General features: G+C 41.7%; 4 protein-coding genes across 4 annotated transcripts; 2 read left to right on the forward strand and 2 right to left on the reverse strand.

Moving 5' to 3' along the window:
* The first annotated feature begins 389 nt into the window (after positions 1-389).
* LOC125586097 (uncharacterized mitochondrial protein AtMg00310-like) lies at positions 390-1,067 on the forward strand. The gene has a single exon (XM_048755903.1). The coding sequence runs from the start codon at positions 390-392 to the stop codon at positions 1,065-1,067; it is 678 nt and encodes a 225-aa protein (XP_048611860.1).
* Positions 1,068-2,478: 1,411 nt separating this feature from the next.
* LOC106409882 (alkane hydroxylase MAH1-like) lies at positions 2,479-3,573 on the reverse strand. The gene has a single exon (XM_013850432.3). It carries the CDS (start codon positions 3,571-3,573, stop codon positions 2,479-2,481), a length of 1,095 nt encoding a protein of 364 aa, XP_013705886.2.
* A 5,315-nt stretch (positions 3,574-8,888) lies between these two features.
* On the reverse strand, positions 8,889-9,617 carry LOC125586098 (alkane hydroxylase MAH1-like). The gene has a single exon (XM_048755904.1). It carries the CDS (start codon positions 9,615-9,617, stop codon positions 8,889-8,891), a length of 729 nt encoding a protein of 242 aa, XP_048611861.1.
* Positions 9,618-11,646: 2,029 nt separating this feature from the next.
* LOC106411062 (kanadaptin) lies at positions 11,647-15,259 on the forward strand. Its single transcript, XM_048754783.1, has 12 exons — positions 11,647-12,077; positions 12,161-12,246; positions 12,341-12,420; positions 12,503-12,558; positions 12,640-12,688; positions 12,852-12,998; positions 13,078-13,173; positions 13,287-13,400; positions 13,500-13,630; positions 13,732-13,976; positions 14,061-14,852; positions 14,934-15,259. Exons 1-12 carry the CDS (start codon positions 11,725-11,727, stop codon positions 14,981-14,983), a joined length of 2,199 nt encoding a protein of 732 aa, XP_048610740.1. The 5' UTR covers positions 11,647-11,724; the 3' UTR covers positions 14,984-15,259.
* The last annotated feature ends 5,909 nt before the right edge of the window (positions 15,260-21,168 follow it).

Genomic DNA, 21,168 nt, shown 5'->3' on the forward strand with positions numbered 1-21,168 from the left:
TTCTTATGAATGATCAACCAAGGGGAAATATTGTTCCTGGGAGAGGTCTTCGACAAGGAGATCCTTTGTCTCCTTTCATCTTTATTCTATGCACGGAAGCGCTCGTTCGCCTTTTTAATCATGCAGAGAACCAAGAGAAGATAACGGGCATGCGCGTTACACGCGCGTGTCCCTCGGTATCACACCTTTTCTTTGCTGATGATAGCCTTTTCTTCTGTAAGGCGGAGCCCCGTGAATGCGGAGAAGTGATGAAAGTAGTCAGGATATATGGACAAGCCTCAGGTCAATGTATCAATTTTGACAAATCCTTTCTACTCTTTGGTAAGAGGATTGGAGCAAATGTTAGACAGTAGATCAAAGATACGCTTGGAATACAAAACGAAGGAGGTATGGGGACGTACTTAGGAATTCCAAAGGATATTAGCGGATCTAAATGTAAACTCTTTGCATTTCTCAAAGACAAACTGATGAATAGAGTGAACGGATGGACGAGTAGATGGCTCTCCAAAGGAGGAAATGAAGTTTTGATTAAATCCATTTTGCTAGCTCTTCCGACATATGTTATGTCTACATTTCTGCTACCGCTGGAGATATGTGAAAATCTCGCAAGTGCCATTGCACAATTTTGGTGGAGTTCAAATCCCCCAAAGAGAGGAATTCATTGGGCCAAATGGGAAAAGATCTGTTTACCAAGGGAGGAGGGTGGGATTGGTTTCCGTATGATCCATGAGTTCAACCTGGCTTTACTAGCAAAAAAACTATGTAGGCTAATTCAATACCCTGATTCGTTAGTGGCTCGCGTGTTAAAGGGAAGGTACTACAACATGAGTTCTCCTTTGAGAATAATCTCTGTAAGCAGCCCATCCTATGTGTGGACCAGTATTTCAGCTGCTCGGAAGCTACTGCTATTGGTAATTAGACATAAGGTACATTCTGGATATGAGGTCAAGGTGTGGGAGGATCCTTGGATCCCTACAATACCAGTTAGACCGGCTCGCCCTACAGCCCCAGTTTTGCATCCGAATATGAGAGTCAGCGATCTTATTGATCAGGAATCGAAGGAATGAGATATTCGACTATTGGAGGATTATGTTGCCCCTATGGATATACCTTTTATAAGAAGCTTGGCCATAAGCTCAGCTCATCGTCGGGACACTTTCTGTTGGAGCTACACTAAAAATGGTCAGTACACCGTTAAATCTGGATATTGGGTAGCTCGAAATTTATTGAAGGCTGAAGAAGAGAAGGAAGTAATGGAGCCCAACATAACAAAGCTTCAAGCCTTTGCTTGGAAGATAAAAGCGCCTCAGAAAATATGTCATCTTATATGGCAATTGATAACAGGTCATGTGGCAGTAACGAGAAATTTGATACGGCGCAATACGAGATGTCATAACTATTGCCCGAGATGTGGAGAACCAGAAGAATCTATTACTCATGCAATCTTCGAATGCCCACCAGCCATACATGCTTGGGCCCTATCAGCAACACCAACAAGTCCAAATATCTTTCCGGTGCCGAGTGTCTATGCTAATATGGATTATCTATTCTGGAGGAAGAAAAGCATTGTCGAGCCAGGACTAGACATGGACCCTTATCCTTGGATAATCTGGTATATTTAGAAGGCCCGAAATGATAAGCTCTTTAGGGGAATAGACCGAGACCCACTTGAGCTAGTTCGCTATGCAGAGAGTGAATGCCAAGCATGGTTCGACGCTAATGAGACGGTGCACCTATTCCACAAGTTCAAAATGTTGAGGAACCCCAAGTCTTAAGCTTGGGTAATATATGCATGATAGATGGGTCTTGGACATCTTCATCACAATTCAGTGGATGTGGATGTGTATTGATGGATAGTTTGGAGAAGGTTCAACTTATGGGCACCCGGAATCACCCGAGACGAGAGTCTGCATTGCATTCATAAGTGGAAGCGCTACGATGGGCGATGGAGAATATGATTCAGCATTCAACAAGTCAGAGTTTTGGAACAGGCTGCAAAGATTTGATCGCTATGATTAAGGAGCCTCACGTCTGGCCAAGCTTTGCAACAGAATTGGAAAAGATAGAGACTCTGAAGATATACTTTCCGGACTTCAAGATCACTCACATCCCACGAGCGCAAACCATATTTCAGACTTTATAGCTAAGACTGCGAGGTCGTTCCATAGAGATTTATGTTTTATTGGTTGTTCTATTCCGGTCTAGCTACCCAGACCACCTCAAGATTGAGTAATAGAATAGCCTTTCGTTGTCAAAAAAAAAATAATAACAAGGAAAGATCGGAGGAAATACGGAAACATAGGAGCTCAAAATCAACAGAAAAATGGCAATACGTACGGCTGACCTTGGGAAACTATATAAACAAGACCTTGAACATATAAAATGATCCAAAGACCGGGGGCAACATGACATTACATATTTACCTTATTTTTTACAATACACAAGATAGATTTTTGGAGCAACTATAAGATTATTATTTCAAGATGAATATTTCTTAGTAAGCGTGACTCTAAGCCCATGATTCATCTGAAGAACAAGTCTAGGTTTTGGCTCAATCTTCTGTCCTTCGATGAGCTTAACGTCATAGTGTTGTAATATCTCCACAATTATGGCCTTCATTGAAGTCATAGCTAAATGCTTACCAGGACAAGTTCTTGGGCCAGAGTTAAACGCTAAGAACTTGAAGGAAGGCTCATGTCTCAACCCTCCTGTCTCTGAAATCCATCTCTCCGGCTTGAATTCCAATGTGTCATCTCCCCATACAGATCTCATCCTCCCTAACACATAGATAGGGATGATAATGATAGAGTTTGCATCGACTTTGTGCCCACTTGGAAGTACATCTGATTTTATAGGAGACTTGCGCTGGAACGGAACTGGTGGATAGAGCCTCATTGCTTCACACAACGCCCCATGTAGATACACCAACTTGTTCAGATAAGCTTTGCGATCAATAGCCGACCATGGCCTCTCTTGACTACTTCTGGATTTTGGTAGATTTGTGTTGATCTCTTGGTGAATCTTGGCTTCCACGTAAGGGTGTTTTAGGAGGAGCCCGAAAAACCAAGTGAGAGCAGTGGAAATGGTATCCCTCCCTGCGGCAATGAAAGTTAAAATGGTGTCTCTAAGGAACTTATCATCGTTTGGTTTCAAGAGCTCATACTTGCTTGTATCTAGCTTTATGTGTGATGTCAAAAGATCCTCACTTTCTCCATTTGAATGATCATGATCAAATCCTTGTGATCTTATCTCTTCTCTCTTTGCAGATATATATTTCGCGCAGATTCGATCAAAAGTGGCACCCGCTTCTATCAACGTCTTCTCTTGTCCCAATTCCATCCGGTTTTGCAACTTCCATAAGAATTTCGGCATGACATGCCTAATCACAATGGCATTGTTACAGAGGAAGAGCTTCGTCCTCAAATCCTCTATCAGTATCAGAGGAAGGGTCGTAAGCTGCAGTAAAGGCTCACTAAGGAATAGTAGAGCCCAAATAAAGAGACTACTTGGAGAACAAGCAAGTCGAGAGTAGAGAGTCGACGTGTCAATAAAACAAAGGGGACTGGCGCACATGGGATGTTGGATCAGGAACCTTTGTGTGACGAAAGGAATATCTCCTTATAAGTCACGAAAGTGTGTGCGTAGAGGGCATCAAAGGATTGATCATCATGTCATGTTCATGAGTGAGAGAGAGTGTTCATGATTTAGAGAGAAAGAATCCTTGTAACCGTTATCTTTTATTTTCAATACAAATCTCTTTTTCCATATCCTTCTTGCTTTACAAATTGGAAGGCTAAACCGTAACAAAGTGGTATCAGAGCCATTTCGAAATCGGGAATCATGCCACCAAAGAAAGCAGATCTGGAACAAACCTTGGAGCAACTGCAGTACGACTTGGGAAAACTGACGACGTTGGTGACCGAACAAGGGCGTGAACATCGTCAGGAAACGGAGCGGGTTACGGTGATGGAACAGTCCTTGGTTACGATTCAAAAGCAGATGAGTCTTCTGGAACGTTTGGAGAAACGTTTCCAAGACGAAGATGAGGCAAAAAGAAAGGCATGGGAGGTAGACAAAGGGAAGAAACAAGAGACAGCTGAGGTCTCTGCACCTGCGGAGGTGTTGAAGATCGGAGGAACGGGTGGACCAGGAGGGTCTAAAGGTCCAAACGACGGGGGAAGCCCGTCGGTCCTTGGATCTGACGGATCTAACCGACCGTCAATGTTGGGGCCACGATCGGATAGAACGGAGGGAAACCATCTACTGTGGAACCAGGCTCTGTCGCAAAAACTGGAGATCCCACTCTTTGATGGAGAAGATGTGGACAGCTGGGTGTTAAGAGTAGAGCAGTACTTTGAGCTCGACGATTTCAATGAGGATGAAAAACTGCGAGCGGTGAGGATGTGCTTCACCGGAGACGCACTGCTATGGTACCGGTGGGAGCGCGACAGAAACGCGTTCGTCGATTGGGACCAGTTGAAGTTTCGGGTACTGGAGCAATACTCAGGTACTAGAGACGTATCAGCTGGAGAAAAACTGTTGAGGTTACAACAGGAGGGTACAGTGAAAGAGTATTGTCGGGATTTTATCGCGTTAGCAACTAACGCCGTCGGAATCGCAGACAACGTGCTAGAGATGGCGTTTATGAACGGGTTAAAACCTAAGATACGCGCAGGAGTGAGATTGGCGCTGTTGTACGAGACGAAAACTCTGAGGAAGATGATGGACACGGCGAAGTTGGTGGAGGAGTGGGAAACGGGAGAAACTCCGGAGACGAGTCCGACGAAGGGAGAAACCTCTCCAAAACCTAACTTCAGTAAGGGGGCTAGCCCAAACTCTACGATGGGCCGACAGACCAGTACAAAGCCCAATAACTCAAAATCTAATCCATCGCAAGCCCAACAGACGACGATGGCTAAATCACCATCGAATCGACCCCAAGGCAATCATAACCGCCTGAAACCTCCTTACCGTAAACTGACACCGGCGGAGGTGGAGAAATGGAAAGCAGAGGGTCTCTGTTACAAATGCGATGAGAAGTATATCTATCCTCACGTTTGCTCTCAGAAGGAGTTGACAGTGTTGGTGATTCAAGAGGAGGGAGGAATGGAGGATCTGACAGAGGAAGCACAAGAGGGTCAGGACGACGGAGAAGCCGAGGTGGCGGAGTTGTCAGCCAACTCGGTGGTTGGAATGCCTTCGCCGCGAACGCTCAAACTCCGCGGTCGAATCAGGGAGGAGGAGGTGGTAGTCCTCGTCGACAGCGGGGCTTCGCATAATTTTATCTCGGAGGCATTGATGAGAAAACTGAAGTTGGAGGCGAAGGACACCGTCAGCTACGGAGTACTAGTGGCGGGAGGTGTGCGAATGAAAGGCAAAGGAGTTGTGGAAGGAGTAACACTACAGTTACCAGGGTGTGTGGTAGAGACGAGTTACCTACCATTGGAGTTGGGGATCGCTGATGTAATTTTGGGGGTTCAGTGGTTAGACACGCTAGGAGAGACGAGATTCAATTGGAAGTCACAGTGGATGAAGTTCCTACTCGAAGACACTACTGTAACGCTACACGGAGACCTTAGTCTTCATACCGCAGAAGTATCACTGAAGACTTTATGGAAGACGTTGGATAAAGAGGGGGAAGGTATGTTAGTAGAGTATGCGGGGTTACCAACTGAAGTAATAAAAGGAGTTGAAAGCTACCCGGAGGTGTGGGAAAGCGTACTCAATGATTATAGCGAAGTCTTTGCAGAGCCTAAGGGGTTACCTCCAGCTCGAGGCAAGACACACGCGATCACGCTGAAAGAGGGGGCTAGTCCGGTAAGTGTGAGACCTTTCCGATATCCGCAGGCTCAGAAGTCCGAGATTGAGAGACAGATTGGAGTAATGATGGCTGCGGGAATTATTAGGGAGAGCGGAAGCCCTTTTTCCAGTCCGGTACTCCTCGTGAAGAAGAAAGATGGCAGCTGGAGGTTCTGCGTCGATTATCGTGCACTGAATCAGGTCACAGTGGCAGATAAGTACCCCATACCAGTCATTGATCAACTCTTGGATGAACTCCATGGCGCCACAGTGTTCTCCAAGCTAGACCTAAGGTCAGGATACCACCAGATTCTGGTGCGTGCAGAGGATATCCCAAAGACGGCATTTCGAACCCACGATGGACACTATGAGTTCATGGTGATGCCCTTTGGATTGTCCAACGCCCCAGCCACGTTCCAGTCACTGATGAACGACGTATTCCGTCCCTATCTTAGGAAGTTTGTCCTCGTGTTTTTTGATGATATCTTGGTGTACAGTCGAACGGTGGAGGAACATAGAGAGCATTTGCGAATAGTCCTGGAACTTCTGAAGGTGAATCAGCTCTATGCAAATCAAAAGAAATGCCACTTTGGATGTTCGAGAGTGGAGTACTTGGGCCACATTATTTCCGCAGAAGGAGTAGCTGCAGACGAAGAGAAGTTGAGAGCTATGGCCGAGTGGCCAGTGCCAAAGAATGTGAAGGAGCTCAGAGGGTTTCTTGGCTTAACAGGGTACTATCGTAAGTATGTAAAAGACTATGGAGAGATAGCAAGACCCTTGACAGCCCAAACGAAGAAAGAGCAGTTCAAATGGAACGAGGAAGCGAGCCAAGCCTTTGTCCAACTCAAAGAAAAAATGCTGACAGTTCCAGTTCTGAAGATGCCCGACTTCGATGCTCCGTTTGTGGTCGAGTCTGATGCGTCTGGCACGGGTCTAGGGGCAGTACTGATGCAGAATCAGCGGCCAGTGGCCTACTTCAGCCAAGCTCTTACCGACAGACAGAGACTGAAGTCGGTTTACGAGCGAGAACTCATGGCCATCGTCCTGGCGGTGCAGAAGTGGAGACACTACCTGATTGGTAGGAAGTTCATCGTTAGAACAGATCAGAAGAGTTTAAGGTTCTTATTGGAACAAAGGGAGATTAATCTGGACTACCAGCGCTGGCTCACCAAGCTTCTCGGCTTTGACTTCGAAATCCAATACAAACCAGGATTGGAAAACAAAGCCGCAGACGCTTTATCGAGGAAGAATATGGCAGCGGAGTTGTTTGCACTATCTGTACCCATAGCTATACAGTTAGAGACTATCAGTGAGGAAGTTGATAAAGATGAGGGGTTACAGAAGCTAGTAAGAGAACTGCAAAGCGACCCGTCATCACATCTTGACTTCACATGGGTACAAGGCCGTTTGTTGCGCAAAGGAAAGATGGTGGTTCCGAAAGGATCGGCCTTGATTGGGGCGATAATGAGAGAGTTCCACGACAGTAAGACAGGGGGTCATGGAGGAGTTTTGAAGACACAAAAGAGAATATCAGAAGCTTTCTTTTGGGAGGGAATGCTGACTGACATACGTCGTTATGTGGCAGCGTGTCAGGTCTGTCAGCGTCATAAGTACTCCACACTCTCTCCCAGTGGGCTGCTCCAACCGTTGCCCATACCTGTAAAAGTCTGGGAGGACATTTCACTCGATTTTGTGGAAGGATTGCCACGATCAGGGGGTTACAATGCAGTCTTGGTGGTGGTCGACCGTTTGACGAAGTATGCTCACTTCATAGGCCTCACGCATCCCTTCAACGCAGTGGACGTAGCAGTAGTATTCACTCAGGAGGTTGTACGCCTGCACGGGTTCCCACGCTCTATGGTTTCGGATCGAGATAAAATCTTCATCAGTGCGTTCTGGAAGGAATTGTTCAGACTTTCAGGTACTACGCTCAACCTCAGTACTGCATACCACCCTCAATCTGATGGTCAGACGGAAGTTACCAACAGAGGAATGGAGACTTACTTGCGTTGTTTCGCTAGTGAGAAACCGCGAGCTTGGGCTAAATACTTGTTATGGGCAGAGCTGAGTTATAACACGTCGTTCCACTCAGCGATCCAAATGTCACCGTTTCAGGCGCTTTATGGGAGAGAACCTCCAACACTGATGAAGTATGAATCTGGGTCAACTAATAATGCGGAGTTGGAAGAAAGGTTGAAAGAAAGAGACAGTATGTTGAAGATCATCAAAGAGCAGTTGCATAAGGCTCAGCAGGTTATGAAACAGAAGGCTGATCAACATCGCAGAGAAGTGGAATTTGCAGTGGGAGATAAGGTCTTCCTGAAGCTGCGTCCGTACAGACAACAGACGTTGGCCAAAAGAGTAAACGAGAAACTTTCTGCGCGTTACTATGGCCCTTTTCTGATCAAAGCTCGTATCGGAAAGGTGGCATATCGCTTGGAGCTGCCAGAAGATGCTAAAATTCACCCTACCTTTCATGTTTCACAGCTTAAGAGGGTCATTGGAGAAGCAACTGTGGCCTCTCAATTACCTCCACAGCTGTCACCTGAGGGAGTGCTGGAAGTTGAGCCAGAGGAAGTGTTGAAAAACAGGGTTAATACTGTCACAGGACTGGAGGAAGTGTTGGTACGATGGAAGGGGATGCCAGAGCATGATTGTACGTGGGAATGGAAGTCAATTATCAAAAAACAGTACCCGGAGTTGGACCTTGAGGACAAGGTCGGTTTCGAAGGGGAGGGAAATGTTACAGAGGAAGAGCTTCGTCCTCAAATCCTCTATCAGTATCAGAGGAAGGGTCGTAAGCTGCAGTAAAGGCTCACTAAGGAATAGTAGAGCCCAAATAAAGAGACTACTTGGAGAACAAGCAAGTCGAGAGTAGAGAGTCGACGTGTCAATAAAACAAAGGGGACTGGCGCACATGGGATGTTGGATCAGGAACCTTTGTGTGACGAAAGGAATATCTCCTTATAAGTCACGAAAGTGTGTGCGTAGAGGGCATCAAAGGATTGATCATCATGTCATGTTCATGAGTGAGAGAGAGTGTTCATGATTTAGAGAGAAAGAATCCTTGTAACCGTTATCTTTTATTTTCAATACAAATCTCTTTTTCCATATCCTTCTTGCTTTACAAATTGGAAGGCTAAACCGTAACAGGCATCCCCGGCATTGTCGAAGGCTTTTGCAAACTCAACGTCTGGCATTTCAAAGGAGAGAGATTGAGGATCAGACCCGGTAATTGTAACCAGGGCTGTATCGAAGGTGAATCTCCGGAACACATCCTGCAAGTCCACGATTGTCCCTTCCTCTGAATAGCGATTGAAAAGAGGGAGAAGCACGTCCTTGAGTTTACTTGTAGTGATACTCATTGAAAAGTTTTGAAAATCTTGATGACTGAGCATGGCCTGAATGGACATTCTTTGATTCTTCCATAGCTCTGAGTCGGTGTTGAATATCGCGTCTCCGAAAACATCAAATATCTCGTTGAAATCCGATCCTTTGATGTAATTGGAGAAATTTGAGCTAAATATATGATGTATATTAGCTGGATCAACCGTGATCAACGCATCCATTCTAGTGAACCATGGACCCTTGAATAGAAATGTCAAATTCTTCTTCTCAATGAACCAGATGATATCATCGATTCCATTGTGCCACACGAACAAAGCTGGAAGCATCCCAAGAACAGGCCAGTTCCAAGCGTAGCTTTGAAGGGTTTTCTTGATAAGCAAGTAACCACAATTTTTCTTGATGAAGAAGTAATAGAAGATGAGAAAGCAAAAAAGAGATATGGATGCTTCAAATAAGCCGATAGAAGCCATTAGGGAAGTTTCTTCTTTTTATAATGGAAGTTTGATAGTGGTGGATAGATAAGAATGAATTGAATTATATATATACATGGACAAGGATACTGTTTGACTAGGTTTAATTTTTTGTAAAGGGTTCGAAATGTATTAGAGATATCTGAAAAACAACGTGAATATTAACCAAATAAATCTTAGAGAATAGGATAAAAATTGATCCGTGATGATTGAGACTTGACAGTGCAACGTTGCTTAAATAAAGCTTTCTTGAATTATACACATGATATATAATACAATAAGTCGAAGTCCCTGTTTCCACTATATGACTAAAGGCTTTACCTTCTAATTCACGGTGAAGATATTTCTGGAAACAGCGTGTCTGTATTAAATAACCATGTGGATCATTTGAACTAACATTAATCATCGTATTATCGTAAAAAGAAGCTGAATTGTCCAGTGATCTAACCTACATGCACACTTCACGTTAATAGCATCCGGCGCAAAGAAATTCAAGTGTCGAATAAGTTACTTAAATGAGTGTTTCTGGATGATAAATCAATTACTTGGATGAAGAGTTTTCTTGCTAAGCAAGTAATACCAGGGGTTTATGATGCCTTGATGAGTAACTAGCTAAACTGAGCTGTTTTCTAGTTGCTTTGTTGAAAATATAGCATTATTACTGTTGAATCTTAGTTTCGTCGGTTCTTATAAGATGAACAAACTTGATTGTGGATTATTTTAAAGACATTTTTATTAATCAACAAAAGAGATTACAACGGTGTTTGAACAATATTTAGAGAGGATGAGTGAAAAGTGAAAACATTCAGCTAGAGTAAGTAAAACAACACTAGTAAAGTTAAACAGAGGAAACACCTAACTCTCGTCAGCCTGTCGGAGTGTGTATGTTTATATATGTTTCCTAATGCCTCGCCTCTTCTGTTTATACCCATGCCTCTTTTCATGTTTGCCCCAAAATCGACTTGAACTAATAAAATGTACCGAGTCTTTTGGCCGAGCTCTTGAGCCGACCTTAATGGGTCGAGTCCTTGACCGAGCTCTTAGGCCGAGTGTTTGAGCGCCGAGCTCTTGTGTTCAGCATGCTTTATTGAGGAGCACAATCCCTCTCTAACATTAAGTTTCCCAAATTTACTTATGGGAGAGGAGAATAGTGGATCTGTGAATTTATAGTAGATAAATAGGTCATGAGAATAAAGATCCCGGCAATAGATTTGGGTTCGGTTTGGTTTAGTTAATTAGGGTTTTGTAAAACTCAACCCATTCAAAACCGAAATAGCGTTGGTTTGGGTTTAGTTTGGTTTGGTTTAGATTTAGTTCGGTTCACTTTATTATGGTTTGGTTTTTGGTGTAAGTTTGGTTTGGTTATAAAATATGTTGGTAACGAAGATTTGTAAGCATTCCAAAACCGTTTAACTAATAAAATATTTGCATCTACTTTAGTGTTTATTGATCTTAAAAGAACTTATATATGTTAGACAATTTTCTTTTTAGACAGTTGAAATTAGAGAATCTACGATGAATGAGAAACAGATGATTATAGTTTTTAGGTTTTGTTTTTATTACAATCTTTAGGTATTTCATGATTAGAATTAGTTGGTTTGACCAAAAAATGATTAGAATTAGAGTGTATATATAATAATATTATTTGCTTTATATTTAGGAACTTAAAAAAAATATAGAAGTTAAGGAAAAAAGTAAAATGGAACTCTAACTAAATAATTTCACAATATGTTAATATATATATATATATATATTATTTATTAATAAAAATATATTAGGTTTTCGGTTTGGTTCGGTTTAAAACCAAACCAAACCAAACCATTCGGGTTGAGTAAAACATGAACCAATTGGATTAGGTAAAGATCAAGGTTTGGTTTGGTTCGGTTTAATTTTGGTTTGGTTTGGTTTGGTTTAACTTTGGTTTGGTTTGGTTTTTTTTGTCCATGCCAAAACGATGGTTTCCAGACCCCGGTTTAATGTGGTACTACTATAATTTGGATCCGGTTCGCTCAATCCATTTCTTAAACCAAACCGGGTACCGCCTCACTGCTCTCTCTTTCTTCCAATATTCTGAATCGTCGCATTTACAATCTGCAAATCATCAGCGATGAATCCTCCTCCGCCGCGAAACCCAACCTGTGATCCCGGGCCTGAACCGAACACTAAACCGGCTTCACAGAGCGAGGAATCCTCCGCCCCAACGGAAGTCTCGTCGATGAAACCTCCGCCTCCCAGAAACCCTAACCCACCTGATCTCGACGCAACGGAAGTAGCAAACTCCGATCTAACCGTAGATTCCAAGGAAGTTTCCTTCGCTGCAGACTCGAATAATCCACCCCGTGCTCGATCCGCGAAGCAGAGCCCCGTCCCGTACACTATTCCAGAGTGGAGCGGCCCTCCTAGCCATCGATTTCAGCTTGAAGTCCTCAAGGAAGGCGCAATCGTCGACCGTTTAGACGTGTAATCTCTCTTGAACCTAGTTTTGATTTCGCCTGGTGCCGCCTTTCGTTGAATGCAAATCGTTTTGATTTCAATCTTTGCAGGTATGAGAAAGGAGCTTACATGTTTGGACGTGACATACTCTGTGATTTTTCTCTTGAGCACCCATCGATTTCACGGTTTCATGCTGGTGATTAACTTTGTATCCATATCAGAGTGTTAAACTTTCCATTTGGATTATGGCGTTTTCATTCTGTTTTTTTTTTTTTGTATTGTCTTGCCAGTTATTCAGTACAAGAGAAGTGGTGTAGCTTATCTATTTGATCTTGGAAGCACTCATGGAACTTTAATTAACAAGAATAAGGTGTGGCTAAGTGGCTTTAATAAGTTTGTGGCTTTGACTTGCTCGTGGAATTGTTCTAACAATGTGTTTGTGGTTATTACAGGTTGACAAAAGGGTTTATGTGGACTTGCATGTTGGCGATGTTATTCGATTTGGCGGGTGAGTCTATCTTTCTGTGAAGTCTAAAGATGATTATCTTGTCGGTGTTTGATCTGAGATTGCTCTTTATTTCATATGCAGTTCGACTCGTCTGTACATTTTCCAAGGACCTTCAAAGTTAATGCCACCAGTAAGACAAACATTCCACTTTACAGAATTTAGCTATTGGCATATGTTTTTTCTTTTGGTTTTAAAATTCATCCCATCACTGCTATACAAGTAATTTCTGGAGAGACTGTTGCTTTTGCCTTACTATGATGTCCCTTTGATCTGCATTTGGTATTGGTTTTTAGGAGAGAGACTTGCAATTAATGAGAGAAGCAAAGCTGAGACGGGAGATGTCAGAACGGGAAGCTTCACTTCGGCGTGCAAGACAACAAGCATCCATGGCTGATGGTGTTTCATGGGGCATGGGGGAAGATGCTATTGAAGAAGAAGAGGTAATCATGGTTAATTCATATGTTACTACTGTTTCTGAATGCTGACTGAGTTTGTGTTTAATACTGTTTGGATATGAAGGAGGATGTTGAAGAAATCACGTGGCAAACGTATACGGGAGAACTCACACCAAAACAAGAAAAAACTAAGGAGAAAGTATTGAAACGGTTGGAGAAGGTTAGTTTTTTTTCAATTCTTCTTCACTCATAAATACAATCAGAGATATTTTATTAATTGATAGACTACTCCCACTTTGCCTCATCTTTGTATGGAACTTTACTCGCGTGCAGATTGGCCATATGAAGAAAGAAATAGCTGCTATTCGAGCTAAAGACATTTCTCAGGGTGGATTAACACAAGGACAACAAACACAGATCGCCAGGAATGACCAGAGAACAGCCGAGGTAACCTTTAGTGTTGTTGTGGTAACTAGATCCTCATGAGAATCTTCGATTTCGGTTACATAATTCTTTGTTTGGCTCCCGTACCTTTCTATATAATAGCTTCTCGAAGAGCTTGAGACCTTGGAGGAGACACTAAATGACAGCATCCGAGAAAGTTTGGGTGCAAAAACAGGGAGAAAACCAAACAGTAAGAAGAAAGGAACTGTAGAAGATGAGGAAGACTTCTCAAGGTACTTCAAGTGTTCAACCTCTGTATCTGCATCTTCATCTAAAAGTATTGCTTGTGTCTGTTGTGTTCTGATTCTCACAAGGGATACTGTGTTCTTTTCAGTGATGAAGATGACTTCTATGATCGGACCAAGAAGAAGAAACCATCAACACAGAAAGGCACCGAAAGCCAAACTGTGGAAACGGTTGACTCTCTTCTAGAAAAGCGAGACAAAGTTTTGAAAGAAGTAGAAGAAAAGAATGAACAGCTTTCGGCAGAGAAGAATAAGATGGAGACAGAGACTGTCCCAGAGGTTTCTTCGGGAGACTCCCTTGATGCATACATGACAGGGCTTTCTTCAACACTTGGTAACGCTACAGTTCCATTTTATCCTTCTATTTATGAAAATTTTGTGAATAATATTAATAAAGTTTTCCTTTTATTCTCGTCAGTGCAAGATAAAACTGCTCAGATCCAGCAAGAGTTGTCCACGCTTCAGTCAGAATTGGATAGGATTTTGTACCTCCTAAAGGTTGCTGATCCAAGCGGAGAAGAGGTTAAGAGAAAGGAGTTGAAGTCACAAGAACCGAAAATGAAGAAATCTGAAATTCCTCCTGTAGAAAAGAAGAAGAGCCTACCTTTAAAAGCAGCTGATGCTGATGAGAATAGAGAGAAAGAGGTGGGCAAAGATATAGAGGACTCGAACAGTAAGCCTGAAGTTGAAACCAAAGCAAGTGAAACAGCTGAAGAGAAGAAGACCACTGTGTTTGTTCCAACAAAACCCCAATGGCTCGGTTCCTCTGCAAACAAAGACACAGTTGAAGAGAAGAAATCTGAGACTGTAGATGCTGCTGCTGCTAGTGCTACTGGTAGCACAGATGATGGTGATGGGTTTGTTGACTATAAAGATAGAAAGACAATGATTGAAGGTGCAACAGGATTGATTATAAGAAAACGGAAGCAAGAAGACAAGAGCAAAGAAGAAGATGAAATAGCAAAGGAAAAGGAAAAGGAAAAGCAAGCGGAGGTCATGGCACAAGACGCAGTTGCTCTCTTGTTGAAACATTCTGTAGGACATCATATAAACAAAGAAGACGAAGGAGTCAGTAAAAAGGAAGAAAGTAAGCAAGGAAGTGGCCGTAGTAGAAAGAAAAAGAAGACGGATAAAAAAGTACTTGGTCCTCATAAACCAGAATATCTGGATGAAACCACAGATTATGATTCATCATGGGTACCTCCCAAAGGTAAATCAGTACACTGCATTTTGAATCGAATTCAGTTTTAGAAAATGGTGATGGTGCTGATGAGTGATTTGAAATGTGTAGGACAATCTGGTGATGGACGGACGTCTCTGAATGATCGTTTGGGATACTGATAGGCATTTTAGTCGCCAAGAGCAAACCATGGGATCAAGAAAAGGTCATAAGTGTAGCTTTAAACATGTCAAGTTTGCAATTTTCACTTTCGGTGGAGATTTATTGGTCACATTCGCAGTGTTTAATGCTGTAAGTTGAAAGTGTGAAGTGCTTCTTTGGTGGCTTTATTCCCTTGGTTAAATTAAGCTTCAACTAAAAGCATAGCCCTCTTCTCTACCAAAAGAAACAACATTTGATTTCAGTGCATAATGTGTTATTTGATTTTAAGCTGCGTATTGATGATGTAAACTAGAGATGTTTTCCATAATAGAACACGGCAAGATATGAAAAGAAATTCAGGGATGAGCTAACATTAGCGCCTCTAGTTTTGCAAATGATATGATTGAAAAGGTAGCCAAATATAAAGATATCTTACATAAAGTGAATGCTACACCCTCTTAAGGATTTTTGATGTAATGGTGGGACTTGGAGTTCACATTAGGAAGTTAACAATTTTCAGCCGACCTGTTTCATGGAGAATGTTAGCATCACAATCCAGATATGGCATTGCCGAGCTTTACAAAGCCGACTCTAGCAATTTTCAGCTACCTGTTTTCATGGAGAATGTTAGGGTAAGTCTAAACCTTGGATTGATGAGTATGGTATGAACCTGGATTTACAAGAAGTGTTTCTTTCTATAAGCTCTTGAGCCAAAATAGTACTACGAGGATATGCCATTTAGGTGTGATAAGAAATATTTTACACGACCAAATATTGCTTATCTTTCTTGATAATGTGAATGATCTTAAACAGTTAGATGCTGTGGCTCATGAGATTTCGTGGGTTGGTCCTGAAAGTATGGTTATCAAGCCAACAGAATATAAAAAGCTTGTGGAGCAACATGGTTTCAAAAGTATCTGCTATGTGGATTTCCCATCTAGAGAAGAAGCTCTGAAGATCCTTTGTGGTTTTGATTTTTAGCCAAAACTCTCCACCTGATGTGTTTATAGCGCTTGCAGAAAGAATAACAAAAAATTGTAACATGGTTGCCAAATATGGGTTTAAAACCCTCGCCAATAAATCTCTCATACATATACCTAGAAATGGATCAATTAGGCAGTGGTCTCGCCTTCACTCTCTCACATGTCACAAGACTAGAAACCTCAAGACAGCATCACATGTCCCCAAAAGCGTAACATATCTAACACCTAAGCAAGACTTGTATTGAGAAGATTCCATATGACATCAAAGGTGTTCATGGGCTACAATTTTATTTAATTCTAGGTGTCTGCAGAAAAAATCGCATCACAGCCTGAGCTTCCTGACTCCCTCATCTACCTATTTACAGACGAGTGTGAATCATTTAAGATCGTATCTTGCTTTTCGAGCACTCAACATGCGGAACTTTGTTTCACTAACTGCTTCAAACTAAACCAAGAATCACGAAGAGGGGTATTATCCAACAACCATTGACGAAACATCTTTTCCTATTGGTTGTTTCTACGACGAACCTCGAGCAAAACATCTGGTTATGTTTCACTCTGACTTGCTTAACAAAGACAAATTTCCTGACGGTATCAAAGGCATCACAAACAGGCAGATTGTTGGAGTTGGTTCATCATGAGGATTGCTATTGATTGCTGTTGCAGGCTTGACCGTCTAAGGTTTCCATATTTTTTTTGATATCAGTGTTCTTACTGACTGTTTGTTTTTCAAATGTTTTTTGGACATAAAGGTTGTCTAAATCTGGTATGAAGTTGAATTTTTACAGAAGGGGATGACGATTTGTCATGTATAACATAGGACTATAGGATACTGTTGAAATTTTGAACAACACAGCTCTCGTACCATTTTGAACTTCCGGATTTGGTGGACCTCACTCTCTCAAGGTCAGCTTTTGTTTCTTACTCTGTTTTTATACTCTCTCTGTTTTTGTACTTGTGTTTTATCATACACAAGCGCACACTCTCTCAGTTTTTTTTTTTGTTGATAAACACTCTCTCTCTTGTGAAACTTAAGATGTAAGTTTCTATATATTATTAATGAATAACTGTTCCCTTTATATAGGGGTTACAAGAGAGATAAATGGAAATACAATAATAGGAAAGATTACAAATCATAAACATAAACGAATTAGGAAATAGACAAGTTGTAGCCGCATCTCTCTCTCTAGGGTTGGACCGTCTCTCTCTCTAAGTGTATGGACCGGTTATGGACATCCACCAATTGATTTATAACCCTCTCCATTAGATGCCATAACCATACATGGATTGTAATACGCTTAATGTTGCCTCATTAAAACCTTATCAGGAAAACCCAGTGGGACAAAACCATGATAAAGAAAAAAGAGTACAACACGTACTACTCTCCCTGATGTGAACCTCAGTAGAGGTCCTTCAGCCTACGCATCCCAATATGATGCGTGAGCTTCCTAAACGTGCAGGTAGGAAGTGCCTTGGTGAATAGGTCAGCTGAATTGTCACTGGATCGTACTTGGACGACCTGGACCTCACCGGCTTTCTGAAGCTCGTGAGTAAAGAAGAACTTAGGCAATATGTGTCTCGTCCTATCACCTTTTATGTAAACGTCCTTGAGCTGAGCAATGCACGCAGCATTGTCCTCATACATCACAATTGGCTTTTTGCACTCGGCCATCCCGCAATCAGCTCGGACGTGTTGGGTCATCGACCTCAACCAAACACACTCGCGGCTGGCCTCATGTATGGCCAAGATTTCCGAGTGATTAGATGATGGCCGCGATGGTTTGTTTCATGGAACGCCATGATATGGCCGTACCTCCATGTGTAAAGACATATCATGTCTGTGATCGAGCTTGATGTGGATTTGATAAATAACCAGCATCAGCAAAGCCAACTAAACCATCTTTGTTATGGTTAGTATAATATAGACCCAAGTCTTTCGTTCCTTGCAGGTAACAAAGAATATGTTTGATCTCATTCCAATGCCTCTGGGTCGGACAGGAGCTAAACCTAGATAGTAGGTTCACGACAAAGCTTATATCAGGCCGTGTGTGAGTTGCCAAGTACATTAAAGCTCCTATGGCACTGAGATATGGCATTTCGGGACCTAGGTCATCTTCATCGTCCATCTTGGGACGGAATGGATCAGTGTCTAGGCCGAGAGACCTCACGACCACGGGATTGGTCAGAGAATGGCAATCGGCCATATTGAATCTCTTGAGTACATTTTCAGTGTATGCCATCTGATGCACAAGGATCCCATCATTTATGTACTCAAGTTGTAATCCCAAACAGAATTTTGTTTTCCCGAGATCTTTCATCTCGAATTCTTTCTTAAGGTATTCAACCGTTTGGAAAATTGTATCCAGAGGTTCCTAGGATATTCAGATCATATATTTCGATGATTATCAATATTGTTCTCGAGAACTTGCTGTACATTCAGCTCTACCCTCTAGTACTTTCATTATCCAGTGGACCATATAAATATGCAGTCACTACATCAGTTTTCTGCAAGTCTAATTTTCTCTCTTATATAGCCAGACTTATGGGAAATCTTAAAAGTAGTTGCATCCACCACATGAGAGTATATCTCTTCATAATCTATTACTGGTCTTTGTGAGAATCCTTGTGCAATATTAGCTTTATATCTCACGATTTCTATTCCTCACAAGACCCATTTATATCCACTGGTTTTAACATCATATGGCGTCTTAATCATATGGCCAAATACGCCTTTCTTCTTTAAACTATTTAACCCCACGTTTCCATTCAATCTGTTCTACGAATGCGCACTCTTATATCGACGTGGGTTCATGATCCTCGCTTATATTCATAAATTCAAGTGCTACCTTGTATCATCTTATGTCGACATTTCTTATTGTGTTCCATTATGTTCCAGAAATGATATAATCGATTGAGATTCATTATTATCAAGACCTTTAATACTTTGCAGCTTGGCGTCCCAAGCTACATTGTTTGGTACCTGTACCTTAGAGCCGGTCGGCCTTATCTCTATGTCTGGTATGGTTTCCTTGACCTCGGATTTTTTTAATCATTCTATGCACCTTTCTCTTTTGTTTCCGAGGATTCTTATCTTTTGGAACTTATTGGTCTATCTTGTATAAACTCTGTAGCAACTTGACTGTGTCTCTCTTGGACATCAATTTAGTTGATGATTTACAAGCTGGTTTATATATGACTTAGTCATTATTTTTCAGGTCAGCGAATGTTTCTGGCATTTGATTAGCTAGCTTTGTAAATGTATAATCTTTGGACGTCTATTTCACATTCTTTAGTCTGAGGATCTTGCCAAGACAATGATGGTCGATGCCATTCTATTTCTCTTACCAGCTTATTATTTTCTCCCCCTAATGTTGGATAGTCGGATCCAATAAACTTTGCAATCCGTGCTCTTGGCCACTAAATAGATCGCCCATATTTGGCTCAAGGTACTTCATTATTTATGGGAGATTCATATCCAACATATATCCCCATCCTCATCCTCTTCTAAGGATCCATCTTAGACGACACATATATTTGTGGTGGCTTATCCAAATATCTCAAGATGTTATATGTCTGGCTCATGATCCGTAATAAATTTGAGATGGGAATATCTATGCTCACTTAATGGTCTGATGCTTATTAGTTAAGATGCATGTAAATTCGTGTGTCCCCAAGCCTTGGACTGAGAGTTTGGACCTATGGGTAATGGCCAATACAGATTTATAATAGGATTCAGCCAAGCTATATATAGTATGGACATGTGCGGATTTGTCCTCACTATCCCCTCATGGACATACTATAATCTTTAAGTGCTTTGGGACATCATGGCCTAATGAGTTTCCCTTGTGTTCATGCTATACACGTGAGATTCTATGGGATAACTCTTTGTGCCCTTTCCAATATCAATTTCGCATCATGTTTTGGACCAGGATGGCCAATCCGCTCATACCATAAAGTGTATAATTTCGTGGGTAAACCATTCTGGTTACCATGACTATTGCCTTTATCATACTGATCTTGGCATAGTCTAGATAAATAGAGAATGCATGTATAGTTTTTTAGGACTCATTATGGCCTTGAGCAATTTTATACATATATCTGAAGGAACTCTTTATTTCCTTCGCCCATTGTTTCAATATGGAAACCATTCATTCTTATATCTCTATATAATCTCAATGGGTTTTTCTGGGTGAATATAAAGCATCTAAATGTTTGCCCTTATACATATCTGGCCATAGCCCTTAATGTGTACCATACCCGCAAATCATATTGGCATTTTCAAAAATCATTCATTCCTTTTATTAAGTTTTAATAAAACAAGTTCATAGAAATGAAAAACATCAAAACAAAGAACATAGAATTTGTATTACAAATGTCAAAATCAATTTTCAGTTTTTTTTAGAAAATCTAAAGTTTCATAATCCCTAAGGTCGTCCTTCTCATGATTGAAGTCGTTTTCATCATCTTGGTAAGTCATATGGGATTCAGGATTCTTCCCTTTCAAGCTCTCTTGAAAGAGATCAACTAGATGTTTGGGAGTCCTACAAGTCTTAGCCCAATGATTTCTCATTCCACATCTATGGCACACGTATTTCTCTGATTTAGTCGAGTGTTGGGGTTTGAAAGAAGATCCACGGCCCCGACCATGGCCTCGTCAAAATGAGCCACGGTCTCGTCCATGGTCTCGACCATTTCCTTGCCCGCGGCCAAAGGATCTTCGACCACGGCCACGTCCGTTTGATTTGTCTCGACCACGGCCATGCTGGCCGCTTTCTTGGACGTGGTTGGACTGTTTATTGTCCTCTGTACCGTGTGCATCAGGTAGTGGAGCTGATCCAAGTGGTCTCATCTGACTGTTTCTCATTAGTAATTCATTGTTCTGCTCAGCGAGCAGGAGACAAGAAATAAGATTAGCATAGGTTTTGAAACCTTTCTCTCGGTAATGTTGTTGTAATAACACATTGCTTGCATGGAAAGTGGAAAAGGTTTTCTCAAGTATATCCTGTTCTGTAATACTTTCACCACACAGTTTCATTTTAGAAACAATCTTAAACAGTGCAGAGTTATATTCGTCCACAGACTTATAGTCTTGGATCCTCAGATTCGTCCAATCAAACCGAGCTTTTGGTAAGATCACCGTTCTCTGGTGATCTTATCTCGATTTCAATTCATTCCAAAGATCTAGTGGATTCTCAATGGTTAGGTATTGATCCTTGAGACTC

This window comes from Brassica napus, chromosome C4 (genome assembly GCF_020379485.1).
Source record: "Brassica napus cultivar Da-Ae chromosome C4, Da-Ae, whole genome shotgun sequence".
NCBI classification, from domain to species: Eukaryota; Viridiplantae; Streptophyta; class Magnoliopsida; order Brassicales; family Brassicaceae; genus Brassica; species Brassica napus.